The following is a 21,625-nucleotide window of genomic DNA, read 5'->3' as shown; positions in this document are numbered from 1 at the left end:
AAAAGAAGTTGGATAATTACAGTCAATTAACTATGCAAGAAAGTGAAAGTGAAAGTCACTCAGTCATGTCCTACTCTTTGCGACCCCATGGACTCTATAGTCCATGGAATTCTCCAGGCCAGAATTATGGAGTGGGTAGCCATTCCCATCTCCAGGGGATCGTCCCAACCCAGGGAGAGAATCCAGGTCTCCCTCATTGCAGGTGGATTCTTTACCAGTTGAGCCACAAGGGAAGCCCAGCTATGCATGATGTCTGACTATAATGTAAGAAGTTGTTTTTTAAAGAACTTAAAAAAAAAATACCCTCTTGGAACTTCTGTTTGGGAATTGCCTTTAAAGCAGTTTATGTCTCAAGCAAGACATCATCTCATAGCCATACCTCATGCCCAACCAAAATGTCCCACTTTAAATTATGCCTATTTAATTTAATCTGTAGATAGGGAAAACTGAAAAACACTCCTCCATATAAAAATTATGTAAATGGGTAACATTTTTTCTTTTAGCATACTGCCCAGTTGAAAAACACACAGCTACACAGGTAGATAAACAGCCACTCCAAATCTAAGGCTATTTTCAGAGAAGTGGTGAATGTAGCTTCTTGCATGTGAGGGCTAAAAACAACACTCTTAACGCTGTCATTGACTTTTTTGCCCCTAAAACCATGCTAACTCTTTAAAAGTCATCCCTCACTCACCTCTGGTTTCAAAGTTGTTGAAATGTGTGACCACTGATGTAGTAACATATCTTGCTACTAGGTGGACTTCATGTGGTCCCAGTTCCCGATCAGCAAAAGCAATGACTCCAGGCTCTTCAAGAGTTTTCTCTAACTTTGGGTACTTATTTTTCCACTTTTCCAGTAAAGTGGAATCTTCTCCACTTGCTACAAGGCCTTTGTTTTCTTCTTCAGTTCCATAGCTGTTCCTTTTTTCCCATATTTTAAGCAGGCTTTTCTCATTCTTTAGTTGTTCGGATGTTAGGCAATGAAGCCTTTCCTTTAATATGAAAAACGGCTTCATGGTTTCCATATTTTCAGTAGTGTGTGATGTTTGAGTTGAAAGGCCAAAACTTGTCAGCATGGTATTGACAATATCTTCTGCAGCTAAACATATTTTGAGTGGAGAAATGGTAGTCTGTATTTCATCGGGGTTAACAACTGGTTTGAAGGGCTCAGAGTGAAGCACTCTTTGATTTTCACCCTCTTCCATTTCTCTGAGAGACATGGGGTGCTCTAGTGCTGCCTGTGCAGAGTCACTGGATTTCTGAGATGAAATTTGTAAGACAGTGCCTTCTGGGAGAGAGTAGTCTCCTTTCACAGCTTGATCAAAATGGCTGAAGACTTGGGCTTCACTTCTTGAAGATGATGGTTTAAACTCTGATTCGAGCCCTTCCATTGGCTCTATGGTTTTAGTTGAATCTCCTATAGAGTATCTGACATATGAAGGTACATCTAAGGAAGTCTTGTCCTTTATTTTCATATCTTCCTCTGAATAAGACAACAAGCTGGAGATTTGTGGAGGATCATCCCAGCAGCTAATTCCCTTTGACTTTGAAGTGGACATTTCTGGTCCAGTTTTAAATCGGGAGCAATTAACAGTGCAGGCATTTTTAGCTCCTTGGAGCAGATTTTCCTTTGGATGGCTTTTGATCATCAACTCGTAGAAATAAGTGCACTGGTCCATCAGTGTGCTGATGATCTGACTTGCTATGATGTTTTCTTCAAATATGCTAGTTGAAGATGGTTCCTTGTGGGATTTTTCTTTGTCTAGTTTGTTCTTAATTATACTAAGCATGTCAGTGACAGTATTAACAGCATAAGTAAGCAATTCTGAATGGAAAAAGTAAAGCTGTTGAAGGGCATTGTCTATGTTTTCCCGGGAAATCATACTACTTGATTTAGATTCATCAGGAAACGTAGTCAGTGTTTGTAACTTGGGAAATATTGTTTTCATTGGTGGTTTCTGTTGCACAGCAAAAAAGTTTTCAATAGGTGTTCTCACAATTTCAGAAAAAGCATATGTAGAGACATGTCTAAACTGTAGGTCTGCAAATGACTCTAAGGTGTTCAGAACCCCTTCCAAGATCTCTTGAGTGATTTGGTGGCCAGCGATCCCCAGTGTTTTATCTTTCAACTTTGTGTTATTAGTTGGTACATCGTTGAGATTGTTTGTTCGTAAGGAACCACATTTTCTTCTAGCAGCAGTTTCTTTCTTGCTTTGTAGTGTTTCTTTACTATCTGTTGTGAACATCTGAGTCAAGAAGCACAACTCTAATTTTTCAAATAGTTTTTTAATGATTTCCTGGCCAAATATATTAATTTGTGCTTGAGAATCCTCAACTCTAGTAGCAGCTCTTCTAAAATGATGGTGCCTGCTTTCACAAGGCTCAAGAAGTGACAAACTTAAAAGTGAAACAGATTGTTCTAATTCTTTTGCTTTTGTTGAAATTTCATTCAAAACAGCCTTGGCTACCATCGGTAGCTTATATTTTTCATTATCCATGTTGCTTGATTCTATTCTCCATTTGTCAAACATTTGTTTAAAAATATCTTCTTTGGGAAAGAGTTTGTCTAGTTGTGAAGAAACATTCTTCAAAGAGAAATGGGCTTCTGGATTTGCAGCAGAGGTTGTACTAAAATACCCCTGTGGAAGTTTGAGATCATCTGAATGTGAGCCTTTTATTGGATTGGCCAAATTATTCTTCATAGCATGTAGTCCTTGTAAAACTGCATTCACTATTCCACTTGCTCTCTCAATTTGGTCAGAAGGTAAAGTGTTTACATTTACCACTGCTCTATTTTGCCTCACCTCTTCAAATTCATTCACAATTGTTTGCAAAATATTACGTACTATATCCTTGGCATACATTTTTAGCTCTGCAGTGGGGAGTTTTGCTCTCAGTGAGGGATTTTTGGCCTCCCCTATTGACAGTAGGTGTGGGAGCCCAACGGAAGTCTTGGACCAGCTACCTTTTAGGGTCTTCTCTCTAGGACCTAACTTGGTTTTGCTTTGGGCTTTAGCTCCACTAGGTCCGAGCTGTGGTTTTGTTCCAAATTTAGCCAAAGAGGTAACTTTTGATTTTGTTTTAAAATTTGTCTTAACACTTGCCCTAGGGCTGCCCTTGGGGCTAGCTTTAGAACTGCATGGCCTCAGAATTTCATCAGATTGACCGTTAGGGGATGAACTCTTTTCTAGATTCAGCAAAGCAAAATCTGTGATCTTTTTGAGAACCTTTTGAACCAAGTGTTCGCCCAGTCGCAATGGAGAAAATTGCAATAAGGTGTTTTCCAATGAACTGACACTTCCAATGCCTGTGTAAGGATAAACTTGTGGTACTACAGGTATAGAGGGAACACTGCTTTTTTCTGCTTGTTTCAGTTCTCTAAAGCATGATGGATTCATCAGTAATCCATCACTGCCAGAGGCCTCCATTTCTCCTCTGGTCTCACTGTTTTCATATAACAAGGTCATAATTACTGAGAACATTTTTCTGTAAATACTTTCAACTATGTCATTTGCAACAAGGCTTATATGTGACTGTAAGGCTTTTTTTCGTGCTGATGTTTTAATTTTATAATCAGATGTAAAGTGGGGGAGTTCATTAAATGGAGAACAATGTTCTGTTTTTTCCAATACCCTTTGATATGCCTTCTTTAAAATTTCCTTAACTACACTTAACAAAGAATTTGTTTTTTCCTGTCCAGATTCTCCATTTCTAAATATTTCTTCCAATGTCCTTCTCTGGTTTTCCACTTCTGGTGTTTTTTGGTTTTCACCTGAGTGTTTTGAAAAGAGAGACAGTTCGGTGTTGTCTTCCATTTTTCTTTGACCTGGCACTATTTCATTTTGTACAGCTAGTTGGGTAAAAAGATCAGGGTCCTGCTTTGAGTAAAAGCCACTTGCCTTCAAAGATATTTTATTACATAAACTCTTTAAGATGTTGTTGACAGTTTCACTTGCAATGATGATTTCTTGAAATGAAGTATTGTTTTGATATGTATACATCTTTTGGATTTCTAGGTCTATGTCATTTTTTATAAGCGTCAAAATGGTATTGGCAATTAGGTCAGCATATTCCTTAAGACTAGCTTGTGATATGTGAATTTCAGGTCTACGGTTTTCTCTGTAATTAGCTAATGTGTAATTTGTGACTTTTTGACTGAGAATGGTTCCAGCTGTTGATATTTTCGGGACAGTCACATCTAATGGCGTTTGGTTTGATTCAAGAAACACACTGTCATTTTGTTTACGATGTGTAAATTCTGAGCCAACATCTGGTTTTTCTCTAGTCTCAGGATCAAGAATAAGTAGCAAATCTATTCTTTCTGTGGCAAAAGATTTTAATCTATTCAACATAGTTTTAGTAATAAAGTGAGCATTTTCCTTACATGGATCAGGAGTAGGTTTCTTGGCATCTTGTCTCTTAAGTACAGTTGTCTGATTATCATCAGAAAGAGCTGATTTCAGCTGTACATTTCTTCCCTTTCTTGCAAACGGAAATCTCTCCCTTTTTCTTTCATTCACTGAATCTATAACAGGAGGTTGCTTACGCTTTGCCCTTTCATTCACTGAGTTTGTAACAGGAGGTTGTTGACGCTCTGCCCTTCCATTCACTGAGTCTTTAATAGGGGATTGTTGATGCTCTGCTTTGGAAAATGCATCAGAAAATGCCGTAGACAATCTTGGAGAAATGGAATCATTTGCACTGATGCGAACCATAATAGCAGAAGTGATATTTTGAATAACAATATCCACCATATCATTGGAAATCATAGCAACGCACTCCTTAGGAACTAAAAGTGTAAGAATAGCTTTATTTGCATACCTAGGGTCCCTTTCAGAGTTTGTTTCTAAATGTCTCCCACTTACGTTGCATTTAAGAGTGGATACAGCAAGTGGGAGATTATTCTCATCTATTGTTTCCTCACAAATGTCAATTAAGATACCTTCAATGGTATCTAGTATTTGAAATTGAAGTTTTTTACAATAATCACTTTTATTGAATAGCTTTTCAAGAATATCTTGTGGCACAACTGGATCAGTCTCTCTGTCAAATACATTTTTTTCATATTTGCCTTTAGTAGACACAATATCTAACACTGTGCTAACAACCTGACTTGGAATACTTTCAGAAGCCACAACACTATGAGTGAAGAATGGACTTCTTATGTCTTGATCTAATTTATGTTTGATTCCTTGTAAAATCTGTCTAGCCACTTCTGTTGCATACATATTTAATTTAGAGGCACTCAGTTGACATATCAAGGTGGTCTTTCCTGATTTATTGTGATCCACTGAGCAACAAGAAAATTGGTCTTCAGAATATGAATCTTTGGTTGATAACCACGGTTGTTGTAAAGCAATCTCATCCTGCTGTGAAGGTAAAGCCACAGGAACTGTGAAACTGATGTGAGGACAGAAGAGAGCCTTTACTTTGAAAGTAGCAAATGCTTCTAAATTTGTTAATATTGACTGTATAATATCTTCAACTACATTTATTTTGGTCAGTTTGCCAATATTGAAAGTGGACTGAAGTGTGCATGGATTTCTGTCCAGTATGGTAGAATAAACAGGGGACTTTCCTCCACGGGTATGTTTAGGAAAAGTGATATCTGCTGGAAAGGTGATAGTATTATACCTATTTTCACTTTCATTTCTATCTGTCATGGCAGCAGAAAAAAGTTTTTGAAATATGGTTCTAACGACATCATCCGCAACAATGGTTACATCTTCTTCAGATACTAAAGGGCCCACTGTTTTATCCAGGGATTGAACAGATGTTTGAGCAAATGGCTCATCATCAGCATGAGGAATGTCACATAAATGGGACTGGGGAAGAGTAAACACCTTTAATTGACCAATTAAATCATTCTGAAAAATTTCATTCAAAATATTTCTTATAATGGGCACAACTGGGGACTTTTTTGGCTCTTTGAGTTCTACTTCAAAATTTTTTAGTGTTTTTTCTAGTTCCTGTTGCTTAAGAGAATGTGATTTAGTTTCATCTTCTGTTGGTCTTTCCTCCCCAGCACTTTCTTTCTCTGTATCTGCAGGATCTTCTAGATATGAATCTGGGTCAGCTCCTCCAGGAAGAAAATTTCCATAGATTGGCCTATATCTGTGATTTTCAATGCCTCTCTCTTCTGGTTCAGGTTCATGAAACATATCTGGAGAAATTGTATCTAAAATGAAATTGACTAAACTCTTAAGTATTTGTTTCTCTTGTAGTGGCTTGCTTATACATGTTTCCAAATCTGGCAAGTTCATGTTTAATTCAGTTTGAAGAGCTTTCAAAATAGTACTTGATACTTTCTTTGCATGCCTGTATAAAATTGACTGCAATCGTTTTTCATGTGTGTTACCACAAATGTTGGTATTTTCACTTTCGCAGTATGCCTTGTTCTTTTTATTTCCACAGATTATAGCACCAAGATTTTCTAAATTTCTATTGGCAAACCCTTCCAACTTAGCAAAAACCATTTCAAAGATGTCTGAAGCCAAGATTTTCAGTTTATTCGGATGCTTTTCTTTTGTGGTTTCTATTTTGGGGGCAGTAGTTTTCCCCTTGTTAGTTACCTCTTGGCTACCTGGCCAGGTCGCATGGGATGCTATGCTTGAGATTATGTCATAGCATCTCATTTCCTCAAGAAGCAAAGCAAATGACAGGCTGTCAGGGTCAATATGCTCTGAGATAGCTTTAAATTCTGAATTTTTGAAAATGCCATCTGTCTCAACACCACATAGTTTTGAAACAATATCTTCTAGAATTGTATGAGAAATGAGCTTAATATTGGACTGCAGTGTACTGGTTATTCTCAAATTCTTATTGATCCCCTCTGTATTTTGCTCATCAGATAGGGGAGAATGTGGATGGTCTCCAGTGAGCTTGCATAACATATCATACAAGGCATCTCCAATTCTATCTAACACTTGAAATCTAGTACATTGGTGAACTTCCTCCTGCATGCGAGGGCAATGAGAAGGCAAAAGTTTTTGTTGATCAGTGCCATCAGTCCCATGTGAGATTTTAGACCTTAGCTTATCTGAAGGGAGTAAAATATTACTTTTATCTGTGTTTCCACTTAACACCTCACAAATGCAAGTAGCTAATGAACTTGTCATAATGTCATTATTTAGCTTTGTGACAACAGAGTCTAATTCATTTTCGGTGTCAGCAAAAAATCTGGTATCGCTAAAGTTCTTGGGAGAGCTATTCTTCCTAACATTTAGATTTTTCTTATTACATAGTAGTTCTTTCTGGATAGCATCCAAAACAATTTTTACCACTTTAGTTGTGAAAGTACTCAGGTGATATCGAAATGAAGATTTCTTGTCAGGAGCAGGCTTTGAATGGGCAGCATGGCTTTCTGGTTTGAAGCAGGTCTGTAATTTTGGACAAATAAATGAGTTCAACTTCTTAAAAATTGTGTTAATGATTTTATCATTAAGGTTATCTACAGATTCTGATGTTGAGCCACTTGTTCCAGATTCTACCCAGGGAAGTTTTGTAGGGTCCACACTAAGTGCAGATAAAAATTTCATCTTATTTTTACTGTCAAACCATATTTGTAATGACTCTTTGTTTGGTACATCAGCATTATTTAGAAAAGTTTGATGTACTGATAAAGAATGTCCGATAATGTGACGAGAAGTTATGTGAAGTATTTTTAATATAGCATCTACAATATCTTGAGATACCATATGGATTTCTGACACAGAGAACATCTGGTCCATCCATTCTTGATGTGATGGATCTTGTGGTTTTCTTGAGGTAAGAAGTGAAGCCTCTCTACCATCTTCATAATCTGAGTAATCAGATGGCCCAGAAGATAGACCTTTGAGCGTCTCTGCTAAAATACTCCTAATTATAGCTTCTGAGGCTTTTTGTATTTGATATATTTCATCTTGACTGAAAAGCAAACTGTCTTTATTCAAACCTGGCTTGTCCTTTAAAGGGTCCTTATTAAAAGTTGGAAGGTCAGTATTTAATCCCTGATCATGAAATGCTACTTCGCGTCGATAAGCAGGCTTTGTAGGTAAATTCATATTTCTTTTGTGTTTAAAATCAGCATTTTCCCCAGTTAACCAGTAGTCAGGAACCTGTTCTTGTAATTTTGCTTTTTCGTCTCTGATAGATGAAATCAATACATTTTCTACAGTTTTGTCTATTTCTTCATTTTCGTCTTCAGAATAAAGGACCATGCCAGGAACATTAATAGGTGGAAATGGGCTCCCACACTTAGGAGCACTAGCTACTCCAGTGCTGGTGAGTCTGTACCTTTCTTCAGTGCCAGAGGGACTGCTCATTCTGGAGTGTCTGCTCTTTCGGACATCTGTTTTCACAGGTTTCCGCTGTAGCTGAGCCAAGAGAGCATCAAGTAGCTGTAGGATGATCAATGTTTCTTCAGTTACAACTAGCCTTTCATTATTAAGTCCAACTTGTATATAACCTAGTATAGTGCTGATTACTTCCTTTACATAACCAACCAGAGAGGACTGGGAACAAATATTTGACACTAAATTTTGTATTTCTTCTTTGCTAATGAAACTGGCAGCATCAGTCTTAGCACTGGATTTCCGTTTGCTGGCTCTCTGAAGGAACTTATACGTTGGATCTTCTCTGTGTTGCTGATAAGCTGGGTCAGTAGTGATTTTAAGATGAGCCAATTCACTTTGCTTAGAAGATGCAAGGACCGTCAGCTTTTCTAAAATCACACAAACCGTATCCTCTGCAACATCATTCATGTTCTCCAAAGCATAAGGCAGTGAAACTTCTGAAGTTTTTTCTTTTGGAGAAATAAAATGTTCTCCACTGACTAAATTTGATTTAAAGTGAACTGATATATTTTCTGGCGAAAATTCCTCAGCACATGTTTTCCTAACTGCAGACTGTAACTTCTCAAGCACATTTTCCATAATTTCAGCAGCCGCTGAGGAAATATCAACATTGGAGAGCAAGTCTCCTTTGTCAGTGTCAGTTTGGGCAAGCAAAGCTTCGGTCGTAATAGAGGAAAGGGTGGGGATGGTCTGGGTTAGTTCAGACACCATTTCCTGAAAAGTGTTTCCTAAAATCAACTCAGCTTCCTCTTTTAGATGATGTTTTAAGTTAACAAAAACATTATTTAGCTCCTGCATCTCATTGATAGCTTTTGCTTTTTTATCTGAAGACAGTGGGCATTCGAGGCCATCTGTTTCAGTGGTAGCATCTTTACATTTCCTAGTGCCTGTTTCAATCCGTACAACAAGATGACTATCGGATTTACAGGTTTTAAGGTTGGGGGATTCAGATATCTCATTATATTTAGGTTTGGGGGCTTTAGGTTTGTTTTCCAAGTGTTCTTTCCTGTGATATGTTGTTTCTACATCTGTTCTTTCTTTACGGGCAAAAGATGATTTTGATGGTGCGACTGGTTGCTCTATTGACTTGTCAGCTGCCTCTGTACAGGGCTCTGCCTGAACCATCTTACTTGTTTCATATAGAAATGTCTCACAGCATGTGCTGCAGCAACTCTCACTATCAGAAGAGAGGGTGGGGTCATCAGGCATTTGGCATGTAATATTTTGCAATCTTTCTTCATATTTTGTGATGGCTGGGTATAATACACTGGTCACCGCAGCCACGACCCAGGTCATTACATTTTGAATTATACTGTTCAGTTCTTCAGAAGTTACCTGGAAAGGAGGTGAGTGTGGATAGAAGGGAAATCATGTATAAATTACTCTGTTTTAGGGACAATAACTAACTTTTAATTCCTTATATCAAACAATGCATAGTTAGAATCCAGCCATGGTGTATAAAGAGAACACAGGAAATCTATTTAGAGCACCAGATTAATTTCAAGTTGGTTTATTCTCTATGGCTGTGATCTATTTTTTGAATAAGATTTCCTTTGATTCAAAATCTCTTGGACGCAATACTTGTGCTCCTAAATGTATACTTATACCATCCCCTAGATTGTCTAATTGTTGAATATTTATACACTGCATCCTTAAAGCTGTCTGTCCATTTTATCTTTATTTCAAAAATCTGAACATATGCCTAGCATATACTTGAGCTCACTGTTGGTGAAATTTAAATGTTAAAACAGTAGTACACCCATTGGAAAAATAAAGCAGAAAAAAACAAAACAAAAAAATCTCTTGGAACTATATAATAGTTTATTACTGAGGGTAAATGGCTTCTTGGTTAGAAAAAAATAGCCAAGCTCATAGAAAACAAATGTTCTAGCAAGAGGTAAGACTATTTTATGTTCCAAGCAATACTTAAAAAAACCAGATTGCCTCTAACAAACTATTTCATGAAACAAATTTGCAGTTCAAACATGTATGTGCCTTTGTGGACAGAGCCTCCTTTTACTTAGGCATCTGTTTAGCTAGGAGATGAGGGTGAAAAATAAAGCCTCACTGTGGAGAGGTCAGCCCGTGGGCTCCCTGGCTGGTCTGTTGCTGCCTTTCTCACTCAACTGACTGTGTTGATTTGCATATGCAAATCACTACAGCTACTTGTTTAAGTTTAATCAATGGGCAACAATTAGCGCTGATGATTTAAGGGAAATGAACAGGCTTAGGTCCAATAGAAGATTATCAGTGCAAACTGTCTTAGATTGGGAGGCAGAGGACAGTTCAAGAAACAAATCCATTAATTTCAGAAGGGAAAAAAGGCTGAGCCCGAACTTGGCTCAAATAGCCAGAAGGTGGAGCACTGGAGGGAAGTTGGGGTCTCTTTCAGTAAGTGCTGAAGTAGAAACCCAGGGCCTGGACTTGAACAGCCATTTCCTAATGGTTAATTGTGTTTTTTGATACAGCTTAGACAGGGCACAAGGGGCAGATGACAAGTGCACCTGCCAGCCTCTATTATAACTGTGTACGTTTACTTATTGCAGTGGTTTTTCCAGTGGTCATGTATGGATGTGAGAGTTGGACGGTGAAGAAAGCTGAGCGCTGAAGAATTGATGCTTTTGAACTGTGGTGTTGGAGAAGACTCTTGAGAGTCCCTTGGACTGTAAGGAGATCCAACCAGTCCATCCTAAAGGAGATCAGTCCTGGGTGTTCATTGGTAGGACTGATGTTGAAGCTGAAACTCCCATACTTTGGCCACCTGATGCAAAGAGCCGACTCATTTGAAAAGACCCTGATGCTGGGAAAGATTGAGGGCAGGAGGAGAAGGGGACGACAGAGGATGAGATGGTTGGATGGCATCACCGACTTGATGGACATGGGTTTGTGTAGAGTCCAAGAGTTGGTGATGGACAGAGAGGCCTGGTGTGCTGCAGTTCATGGGGTTGCAAAGAGTCGGACATGACTGAGCGACTGAACTGAACTAAGGCTTGTTGGCCGCATCTCATGTTAAAAAATCTCAATAATTCATCAGACCTATTGGCTGCTGTTCAGTGAGATTTAGAATCCAGATTTGAGCTTGGCAGAAGTGGGAAAGCGAAAGTCCATGAGAACTTACATATGTTCCTCAAAATACTCATGCTAGAATGTTCATAGCAACTCTCTTTGACAGCTGAAAATTGGGAAACGACCCAAATTCCTCTCAGCAGTGGAATGGATCAGTAAATTAGTATTACTTGAGATGACTATACGGGCTTCCCTTGTGACTCAGCTGGTAAAGAATCCGCTTGCAATGTGGGAGACCTGGGTTTGATGAATATATAATTAACAGAAATGAGAAGGAAGATTCTAAACTGGGTGTTCATTGGAAGGACTGATGTTGAAGCTGAAACTCCAATACTTTGGCCACCTGATGTGAAGAGCTGACTCATTTGAAAAGACCCTGATGCTGGGAAGGATTGAGGGCAGGAGGAGAAGGGGACGACAGAGTATGAGATGGCTGGATGGCATCACTGACTCAATGGACATGGGTTTAGGTAGACTCCGGGAGTTGGTGATGGACAGTTGGTGTGCTGCGGTTCATGGGGTCGCAAAGAGTCGGACACGACTGACCAACTGAACTGAACTGACTTATTGCAGATATATTTGGGGGTCATAAAAAAATCCTTTTGCCTATAATAAAATAGCATTCTTTTTAAAGTTATTATCCTCAAGACAGCCAGACCAAGCATGTGTACCTTCCACAGGAACTGTTTCTCAACGCTATGGCTACAAGCCAGTGGCAGCAAAGGCTGGATACCTGGCATTTTAGCTGTGTATTGTTTGATATCCTGGCATCCTGTATTGTTTGATATTTGGGCACCGGATTCCCTATCACGTGGTTGTTACTTCACAATTATCTCTGAAGCTAGCCTCAGATTGTTCAGGGTTAGGCCAACATTCAGGGAAAAGTTAACACCTTGCTGAATGTAGCATATTCTCTCCTGACCAGTTAGATAAGGTTTGAAGGACATCTCCAGGAAAAGTCATGTTATTAGAACCCATTTCCCAAATCTCTTAATGTATGTTTTATTGTGATAAAATGCACATAACATAAAATCGACCATTTTAAATTATACAGTTGAGCAGCATTAAGTACATTCACAGTGTTATGCAAACATTACTACTATCAAGTTCTTGGAATGCATTATTTTTCACCTACCATGCAGACCAGAAAATGGCTACTGAGTTTGAAGAACATATTAATAGTTTGAAATGACAGCATACAGTTGAAAAAACACTTGTTTTCCATAAACATGACCTAAATCAGACACTTCTAAGAATCACACTTAAACATTAATAAATAAGTTACTCACCTTCTTAGTCTAAATTGATTGAAATCCGTTCCAATACATATGAGCTAAGCATTTCAATACATATTATTTTCTTATTACCAGAGATAATGTACAGTAAGTAGACCTACATTATTACTCTTAGGGTAGCTGAGAAGAAACATGTCCAACTTTGACATATAAAATTGGGACATTTGTCAAGTTTTTAATGAAGTGAAATGTGATAAATAGAATCTGACTTTAAGCTCATTTTCACTATACTATTAAACCAAGAAATATCTTCTTGGTGTCAGTATGTCTCAGCCTTTGTGTTTGTCGGACGGTCTATGAAACTCTCAGATGTACGTGTGAAAAAGTATGTGAATGTGCTACTCCCCTGAACCCCTTTCTAGTTCATTATTCCTCTGTCTAGCCCCAAAGTTGGGACTTATCAGACTTACCTTATGCTCTTCGCCTGGTCCAAGTTGCAGCTCTCTTGTGACCCCCTTCTTTTGATGGAGTAGCCATCCTAAGATTCTTCTTACTCCCAGGAGAATTACGAGATAGATCTAGGCATCCAGGTTCACTTACCTAAGGGGCAGGGTGCTCAGTCCTTGAGCCAGATCTACAAGGGTCTGCAAAGGCATTTCCTGTAATGCCTTCCCATTATGGAGTGAGCGTGTGGTATTGAATGTTTTCTTTGTGATGATTAAACCTCCCAAAGCTCCCCCAATCTACCCTCCTGAGGCTCCTGGGCAAAATGGCGATAACAGTAACTTTGTACCCCCCATAACAATAGCTATTTTAACAATAATTTCAGACCTTGGCAAAATTCAAGATTAACAGAGAGTGAAAGTCAAGGAAGAGAAAAAGGCAAAGAGGAAAACTGACTAAAATCAACAGATGATTTTGCTGGTTGTCTGATTCACAGATTTTTCTCTAATAACATATTAGAAAACATCCTTAATTGCTCTATAGTGAATTTCATCGTACATACTTTTTCTTGACAGCGATTTGGATGGTAGTCTTGTCTGAAAAAGTAAAAAGAGATTGATTTTATTACTTATGGTTAATCATTTATATAAGTTTCCTCCAAATTCCTAATCATTGAATCAGATTACCTGTTTTGTGCTTGGGAGTTTTGTTTTCTCCCCAGCAATTCACAAAGAAGAATAAGCTTTATTTTTTTTTTATCTAATCCCCCAATTTAGCCTCTTATTTAGATATTGGCCCCTGGGCATAGGCCATGCTCTATTACCCAGAAGAATTATTATGCAGAATAATTGCTGCATAAACAGTAGGATAATAGGTGCTGTATAAACTAACACTTGGTATTGCCACTCTTGATCCACCTTAGCCATGTTTGTTCTGTAGTGGGTTGAGAAGAGCATGGGGATGGGCTAGTTCTTTCCATTTGCCCTGCTTGAGCAGAGCTTTCTGATAATTCACTTTCTACTCACCCCCTCAAAATTCCTGATCTCCTCTCCTCACCCCACAGTAGGAAAAGATCTATGTACGATTACTGACAATGACAGATTAAAATAATGGGTTTCAGATCACATGCAAAGCCAAATTAGATGGAGCCCCTTTCTAGGTATCACAATATTCTCTTCTATGTTCTAATCAGGATTATTTATTCTGATCTACTACGTGGAACCAAAATTATATTTTATTAAATTGTAGTAAGAGAACAACAAAATCATGTAGATTATAGGATAACAACAAAAAGTAAAAAAAAAAAACCCAAAGCCTAAGTCTGATTTACTTTCATATTTTACTGCCTCCAAGGACCCCTTGCCATAACCTCTTAACCCTCTTTTTTTTTTAACTTTTTATAGCATATTTTTTTTAAATAAACTTATTTATTTTAGTTGGGGGCTAATTATTTTACAATATTGTAGTGGTTTTTGCCATACATTGACATGAATCAGCCATGGGTTTACACCTCTTGACCCTCTTAAAGGAAACATGGTGCTCTATTTTCATTTTTACTTGGCCTGCCCTTATGTTATCAAATTTACTTTTTTCTACCAAGGCCTAACAATCCAATTTTGAGACATACAGTCAGACTGTGAAATGACAACTTAAACACTAGTAGGAAAAGGTCTCAGTTAGGGTTAGGCAGCAACAGCCCATCCTCAGATTAATACCTTTTTGCAATATGGAACCTAGAATATGAATGCTCACCATCAGTGACATAGTTCCTATCCTTTGGCTTCATTAATTTTTCTGAGACCCAGTTTCTCAGGCCACCTCCAGCACAATTTCCTTTTTGTAGATCCTCTGCAATCTAACACACCCAGATTCTTTTTTTTCCTGCTCTCCCTAACCTCATACCATAGGTAGCAAGTGGAGTCCTGTGTATGTTTCTACCTGTCTTCACAGACTTTCTGTCCCAAAGGCATGCTTTTAGATAAAAGGAAACAGCACAGACCTAAGAACAAAACTAACCATATAGATCAAAAACCCTTATATAAGACCACTAGAAACTAGTTGTAATATTGGATACAAATCTGCAGTTTGCCACGAATTATCAGTTTCTCATTGGAGTCAACTGAGTAGAAACATGCAAATGAACTCACTGTTATGTGGGAAAGTTCCACCACAATTCTAGGAGTGCCATGATATTACATCCACTTTTCTCTAGTCTTCAGCGGTTTTCCGTGATAGGTTGATACTACTAAAGTGTCAAAGGTTTAGGTCGTTTGTACTGCCAACTCTTTACTTCTTAAGTAAAGAGGGCAGTGATATTAATGACAATTAGTTTAGAAGGCCCAAAGATAAGGCCCAGTTTTTCATAGTTTAATTTGCCATGTTATAAAACTATAAACATAACCTTTCTGTTCCTAACCTTTTCCTCCATACAACCTTACTTTAGTCCAGAAAATAACTGGCCAACCACCCCTTGAAGATTAATGTAACAAGACTAAATTTTAGTCCGTCTGCCTAATCCTTCTGAATATCTAAGTTTTAATCTAATTGGCGATCCTCTATTGGTACCTCAGGCCCCTAGCTTGGGGTGATGCCTGATACCTCCTGATCATACATACATGTGGTCCATTCTATCGCCAAGTCCGTTTACTCATTCCAGTGGTTGAATGGGATTTGAAACAGTATTATGGACTCTATGGGAGAGGGCGAGGGCGGGATGATATGGAAGAATGGCATTGAAGCATGTAAATTATCATATGTGAAACGAATCGCCAGTCCAGGTTCAATGCATGATACAGGGCACTCGGGGCTGGTGCACCAGGATGACCCGGAGGGATGGGATGGGGAGGGAGGTGGGAGGGGGGTTCTGGAAGGGGAACACATGTACACTCATGGTGGATTCATGTCAATGTATGGCAAAACAAATACAATATTGTAAAGTTAAAAAATAGATAAATAAACTAATTTTTAAAAAAAGTAGCATTTCTGTATCCTAACATCAGTGTCTGGCCCTCCCTTTGCCTGACCTTTTAGCCACTATCCTGTCCTCAATTCACTCTCTGGCACTGCTCATGTCTCCTGGTCTTTTCTTCTGATGCTTTGGGAAGCACAAATGAGGTCAGGGGCATGCTTTAGTCACCTTGGTATGCTTCTAATACCCAGCACCATCCATAGTAGGTTCTTAAGAAAAATCAATTCCCGTTTAACATATTTGAGATCTATGTATACAAATGAAGGCCATTGTGTAGGCTACAAATCATTCATGGGCTTTGGTAGCCAGCACCTACTTAACTGTCTTCAATATGTGATATGTGATGCTGCCAGGGATGTTTAGCAATTACTGATTTGATAATAACACATAGCTCCCCAGAACCTTAGACTGTCACTCAGTGAATGAAATATAAACTTCTGAGCACAGTCATCAGGGCAACAGACTCACTGCCTTCTTTACTCTGTGTCTCCTCTCATCCTCTCTCCCAATCATCAGAACATACTCAGTATCTAAATGCGAAGCTTAATTATTACTACTGTTTACCCTATCACTATCTTATCACATTGGCATCCTCTTGTCCTGACTTTTTTGGTTCCTAATTCTATTTTATTAAATTTACTGTGTATGTCCTTTATGTTAGCATTAGAAAAAACAGAAAACTAAGGAAGTGGAGGAAGAGAAGAGAGGAGGTAGGTGATGGGACGGACATAATGCACCCACACTTGAGTCTTAGGGAGCAAGGAGCTGCATCAGATCAAGAGGACTAAGCCAAAGGCCTTGAACCTGTGTTCTTTTCTGTAAGGTAAAGAGGTGTGGCATGGGTGCAATGGGCAGAGCCATACCAGATGGTATTCTAGCTGTGTTTTCTTGTGTTCTGGCTTGGAATTGTCCTAGGCTCAGCTAAAAGTATCTTAACATGTGTATTTGTGAGGAATGAGAGAGCAGCTCTGGGTCATATGCATAGTTCTTCATCTTAGCTGATTTTTATAATAAAGGGCTATCCAGAACATTTGCTGTTGAAAAGACTCAAGTGATTCTGTAGTTCTGTAGTCTAGCATGATAGTGGGGACAGGAAGAAGAGGCAGGCAGGAATTAACACTCTATAATGCACACATTCTCTCACCTTTATTTCTTGAAACTACCTTGATACTGAGCTAGTCAGTTTCCTTCCTTCAGCATCCTTGTACCCCATCAGCCCTCCATAAATCAAACTGACTGCAATTACTTCTACCTCAAAATCCTTTTCTAAGAAGCCTGGTCTGAACATCAACACCATTTACCACCATACACTACTTCCCTTTACCTAACCAATTCATCAGAGTTTGGGATTTATAAAAATTATCCTGAACCTAATTTGGTTTGTTTAGGGTTTATAAAAGATGATAGTATTAGGTATGTGTGTTCCATCAGGAGATATTTTATGTGCATGAACTATTATTCAAGTTTGAGGGGAACAGGACATCAGAAGAATGGGTGGCCACCAATGTTTAAGAGCTGAAAGGCCCCAGGCCAAAAGAAAACTTCTCCATTGGCCTTTATTTTAGATCATGAGAGATTGATTTACTTTGGATGAAAATGCAAATATCCTTAGGGGGTAACAGATTACGTCATTAATACTATATGGTAAACTAATTTATCATCATTTGAAAACCAATAACCTCAAGAGGTACAAGTACTGCATTTTTGAGTGGGGACAAGGGAAAAGAACAGATCTAGATCCTAGAAGTAGTAGTGCTACCTGAAAGGGGAGTCAAAGTATTGCCTATGAGGAGACCCCAGGAATAAAGTGAGATCAGAGAAGGAACTGGAAGAGCATGAATGATTAACTTTGCCTACTTTACAATTTTAGCTTAGTCCTGAGAGGTTGCAAAAGGGGAGAGTTTTACTATAGGCAAGTAAAACTACAAGAGTAGAGGATTCAAGCAGCACTCTTATGTAATTATTTAAATATTAATTTAAAATAACACATTCCTTTATTAGCTTTCTTAGATACTTACCTAACTGGTGAGTCGTGAGTAAAGGAGACTGCAGATGAATTTTCAGAGAGAAAAAGAAAATTACTATTTGTTGGTATCCTTCACAGGCTACTTGTAAAATTGTAATTAACATATCTTAATAGGTCTTTTCTTAAAAAAATACTTTTATTTATTTATTTGGCTGTGCTGGGTCTTAGCTGCAGCCTTAGGATCTTCCATCTTCGTTGTGGCATATGGGATTTTTTTGTTACGTCACGTGGGATCTAGTTCCCTGACCAGGGATCGAACCTGGACCTCCTGCATTGGGAGCTCAGAGTCTTACCCAATGGACCACCAGGGAAGTCTCTTAATAGGTCTTTCATTCCCTGCTGTCAACACTCTTTTTAAATCCTCCAGGGACTACCAGACAGGCATCAAATATACCTTAAGATTTGCGGTGACTGCCTACCTCATCAGCCTCATCTATGGTCACCATTCTACATATATTCTCTGCTTCAGAAGTACTGAACAACACACAGTTCCTCTGCCTTCACTATTTCCCTTGTAACTCAAGTGTCCCTTTTTAAAACTCCTCATCCTTTAGGACTCATTCAGCTTGTGTCACCTCCTTTAGAGAGCCTTCCTTTATATCTGCCCAGATAGACAGGCGTTCTCTGTCAAGCTCCTGAAGCGCCCTATATATCCCTTTGTTATAGGACTTACCATGCTGTCTTGTACTAGTTTACAGTGCCTGGCATATAGTAAGCACTCAAGAACATTTATTTGTTCAATTAATTCTTTAACATATGTGTTGGCTCAATGTTTGTTCATTAGTCTTCCTGTCATTAATCTCTTGCCACTTAAATACTAACATGCTTTGTATGCCATCTAGCAAAGTTCCATAAGTGGATTTTAGTAACTATTTCTGGATAATGATACTAAAGCAAGTCTTCATGTAGAATATGTCCATAGGAATACTGGGATGGTGTATGTCAGTTATGCATGTGTGTGCATGCTAAGTCACTTCAGTCGTGTCCAACTCTGTGCAACCCTATGGACTGTAGCCCGCCAGGCTCCTCTGTCCATGGGATTCTCCAGGCAAGAATACTGGAGTGGGTTGCCATGCCCTTCTCCAGGGGATCTCCCCAATTCAAGGATTGAACCTGTGTCCCCTGCATTGCAGGCTGATTCTTTACCTCTGAGCCATTGAGGAAGGCCATCAGTCGTGCACATACATGACTAAACAGTCTTAGACAAATAGGATACTTTGAATAACAAAAAGTAATGTTGCCAATTAAAAATCAGTTCAAAGTCAAGGTGAATAGCTATTTTTATCCCAATAAATATAACATGTATTTTGAATAATCAATGAATTCCAATGATCTGCATCAAAGTTTACTTCAATTATGTGTACTTTCTTAAGTTTCTTTGTGTGTGAGTGTATGTTTGAGTGTGTACAGTTTAGAAAAGAAGGAGCTGGAATTAATAGTGCACATACCTGAAAAAATAAGTGTGAAAATAATACTATTGTGGTGTTTTTTAAATATGTCACAAATTCTTTGATAATACTCTCTGCAAGTGGTGGAGGTTAATTCTTTTCCCCCTTGAGTGTGGGTTGCACTTAGAGACTTGCTTCCAATGAATAGAGTGGAAGTGATGAGTGGAAGTGAGAGTGTGCTGAGACTAGGCTATAAAATATAGTGTGGCTTCAGCCCCTCTCTCTTGGACCACCCACTCTGGGAGAAGCCAAATGTCATATCATGAGGATACTCAGAGATGTATGCAGATGCCCACATGGTGAGGAACTGAGACCTCCTGCCAACAGCCATGTGAGTAAGCCACCTTGGAAGTGACTTCTTCAGTCCCAAACAAGACTTTAGATGACTGCAGCAGCCCTGGATGATATCTTGACCATAACCTCATGAGAGCCCCTGAATCAGAACCATCCAGCTAAGTTGTTTCTGTATTCCTAACCACAGAAACTGTGAGCTAATGTTTTTTTAAGCTGCCAGGTTTTAGGGTGATTTGTTATTCAGCAAGTAGTAGACCAAAAAATCAGTGAAGACATATAACAGTTGAATAATATAATCAAGAAATAGAATTTAAAATTCATTTAGAGTCTTACAGCCTTTAAATAGAGAATATATATTTTTTGTATGTCTATGGAACACTTTCAAAATATCCATCACATATTTGGCCACAAATAAAATGTCAACAACTTCAATGCATCAAATATTTACAGGCTACATTCTCTGAATCTAACTTTAAAAATGTGACTGAAAATATGAATTTCTTGATAATTAAGAAACATACTTAAGGATAACTCTTAGATCAAAGATGGAATAAAGAGGAGAAATATAATCTACCTTAAAAAGAACATCTATATCAAACCTACGGGAACAGCTTTTATTATTTTCCATAGGTTTTGACATAAGGCATTCCTTTCATTTCTTCTCCCATGCATCCCAGACCAATATCTATAACTGCCCCCTTGACTGCTCCACTTAGATGTCCCACTTGGGTGCCCTCAGGCACCTCAAACTCAATATATTCAAAGCTGAACTAAATATTTGTCTTCCAAACTTGTTCATCTTTCTGTATTGCCTATCTATTGAATGGCACCACAATCCATTAAGTTGCCCATACTAGAAATATGGGAGTTGTCTTCAATTCATTCTTCTCCCATATTCAATCAGTAGCCAGATCCCATCCATCTGACTTTCTTAGTCTGAGTCAAATCTGTGCCCAGCTCTTCATCTTTACTGCCACTGACTTTGTTCAGGACTCATTTCTAGCTTTGATTATTATAATAGCCTCTTAATTGTAATAAGGGGCAGTGTGGTATTGTAGTTAGGATTGGTTGAATAAGATAGACCTGGCTTTTAAAACCTTGGCTTTGCCACATATTATGTGAAATCTTGGGCATGATAATTTATAACTCTGAGACTTAGTTTATTCATGTGTAAAATGGTAGGTAAAATAGTTTTGTTGTTCAGAGGGTTAAATGAGAGAATATAGTTTAGCATAATACCTGGTACATAGTAAGTGTTCAATATGCTATTATTTTTATTGTCTCATTGTCTCAAGTTTCCTCACCTCTTATTCTGCTTTCCTTTTTTAGAAAAGACAAATTCTTTCTTTCTTTTTTGGGTCATTTTTTGAAGTATAATTAATTTACAATGTTGTGTTAGTTTCAGGTGTTAGTTTCATAATATACATATACACATCCCTTTTCAGATTCTTTTCCATTATAGGTTATTACAAGATATTGAATATAGTTCCCCACGCTATGCAGTAGGTCCTTGTTGTATATTTACTTCATATATAGCAGTGTGTACCTGTTAATCCCAAACTCCTAATTTATTCATCCCCCCAACCCGCTTTCCCTTTTGGTAACCAGAAGTTCATTTTCTACCTCTGTGGGTAGAAAAGGCAAATTCTGACCATATTAGGTTCCTGCCAATAATCTTCGATACTTACACTTCGATAATAGGGTAAAAGGTAGATCTCATGGCACAGCTTACCAGAATCTTAATGATCAACCAACATCTACCAGTCAAGCTTCATCTTCTGTAATTCTCTGACTTGAACTTTTAGCTAAAG

The 21,625-nt window shown here is 38.3% G+C and overlaps 1 protein-coding gene across 1 annotated transcript in view; it reads right to left on the bottom strand.

The window, feature by feature from the left end:
- Nucleotides 1-21,625, bottom strand: part of LOC145536780 (fibrous sheath-interacting protein 2-like) — a 79,566-nt gene that overhangs the window by 24,825 nt on the left and 33,116 nt on the right. The window contains exons 14-16 of the mRNA XM_081566592.1: nt 18,065-18,092; nt 13,641-13,674; nt 695-9,668 (exon numbers count right to left, since the gene is read on the bottom strand). Of these exons, the coding sequence (XP_081422718.1) occupies nt 695-9,668; nt 13,641-13,674; nt 18,065-18,092 (9,036 nt within the window). The remainder of the gene's footprint in view (nt 1-694; nt 9,669-13,640; nt 13,675-18,064; nt 18,093-21,625) is intronic.

The sequence above is a fragment of the Giraffa tippelskirchi genome, chromosome X (assembly GCF_054371585.1).
Source record: "Giraffa tippelskirchi isolate mGirTip1 chromosome X, T2T-mGirTip1v1.2.pri, whole genome shotgun sequence".
Classification (NCBI taxonomy): domain Eukaryota; kingdom Metazoa; phylum Chordata; class Mammalia; order Artiodactyla; family Giraffidae; genus Giraffa; species Giraffa tippelskirchi.
The sequence above is the reverse complement of the archived record's forward strand: the minus strand, read 5'-3'. Positions and strand labels throughout refer to the sequence as shown.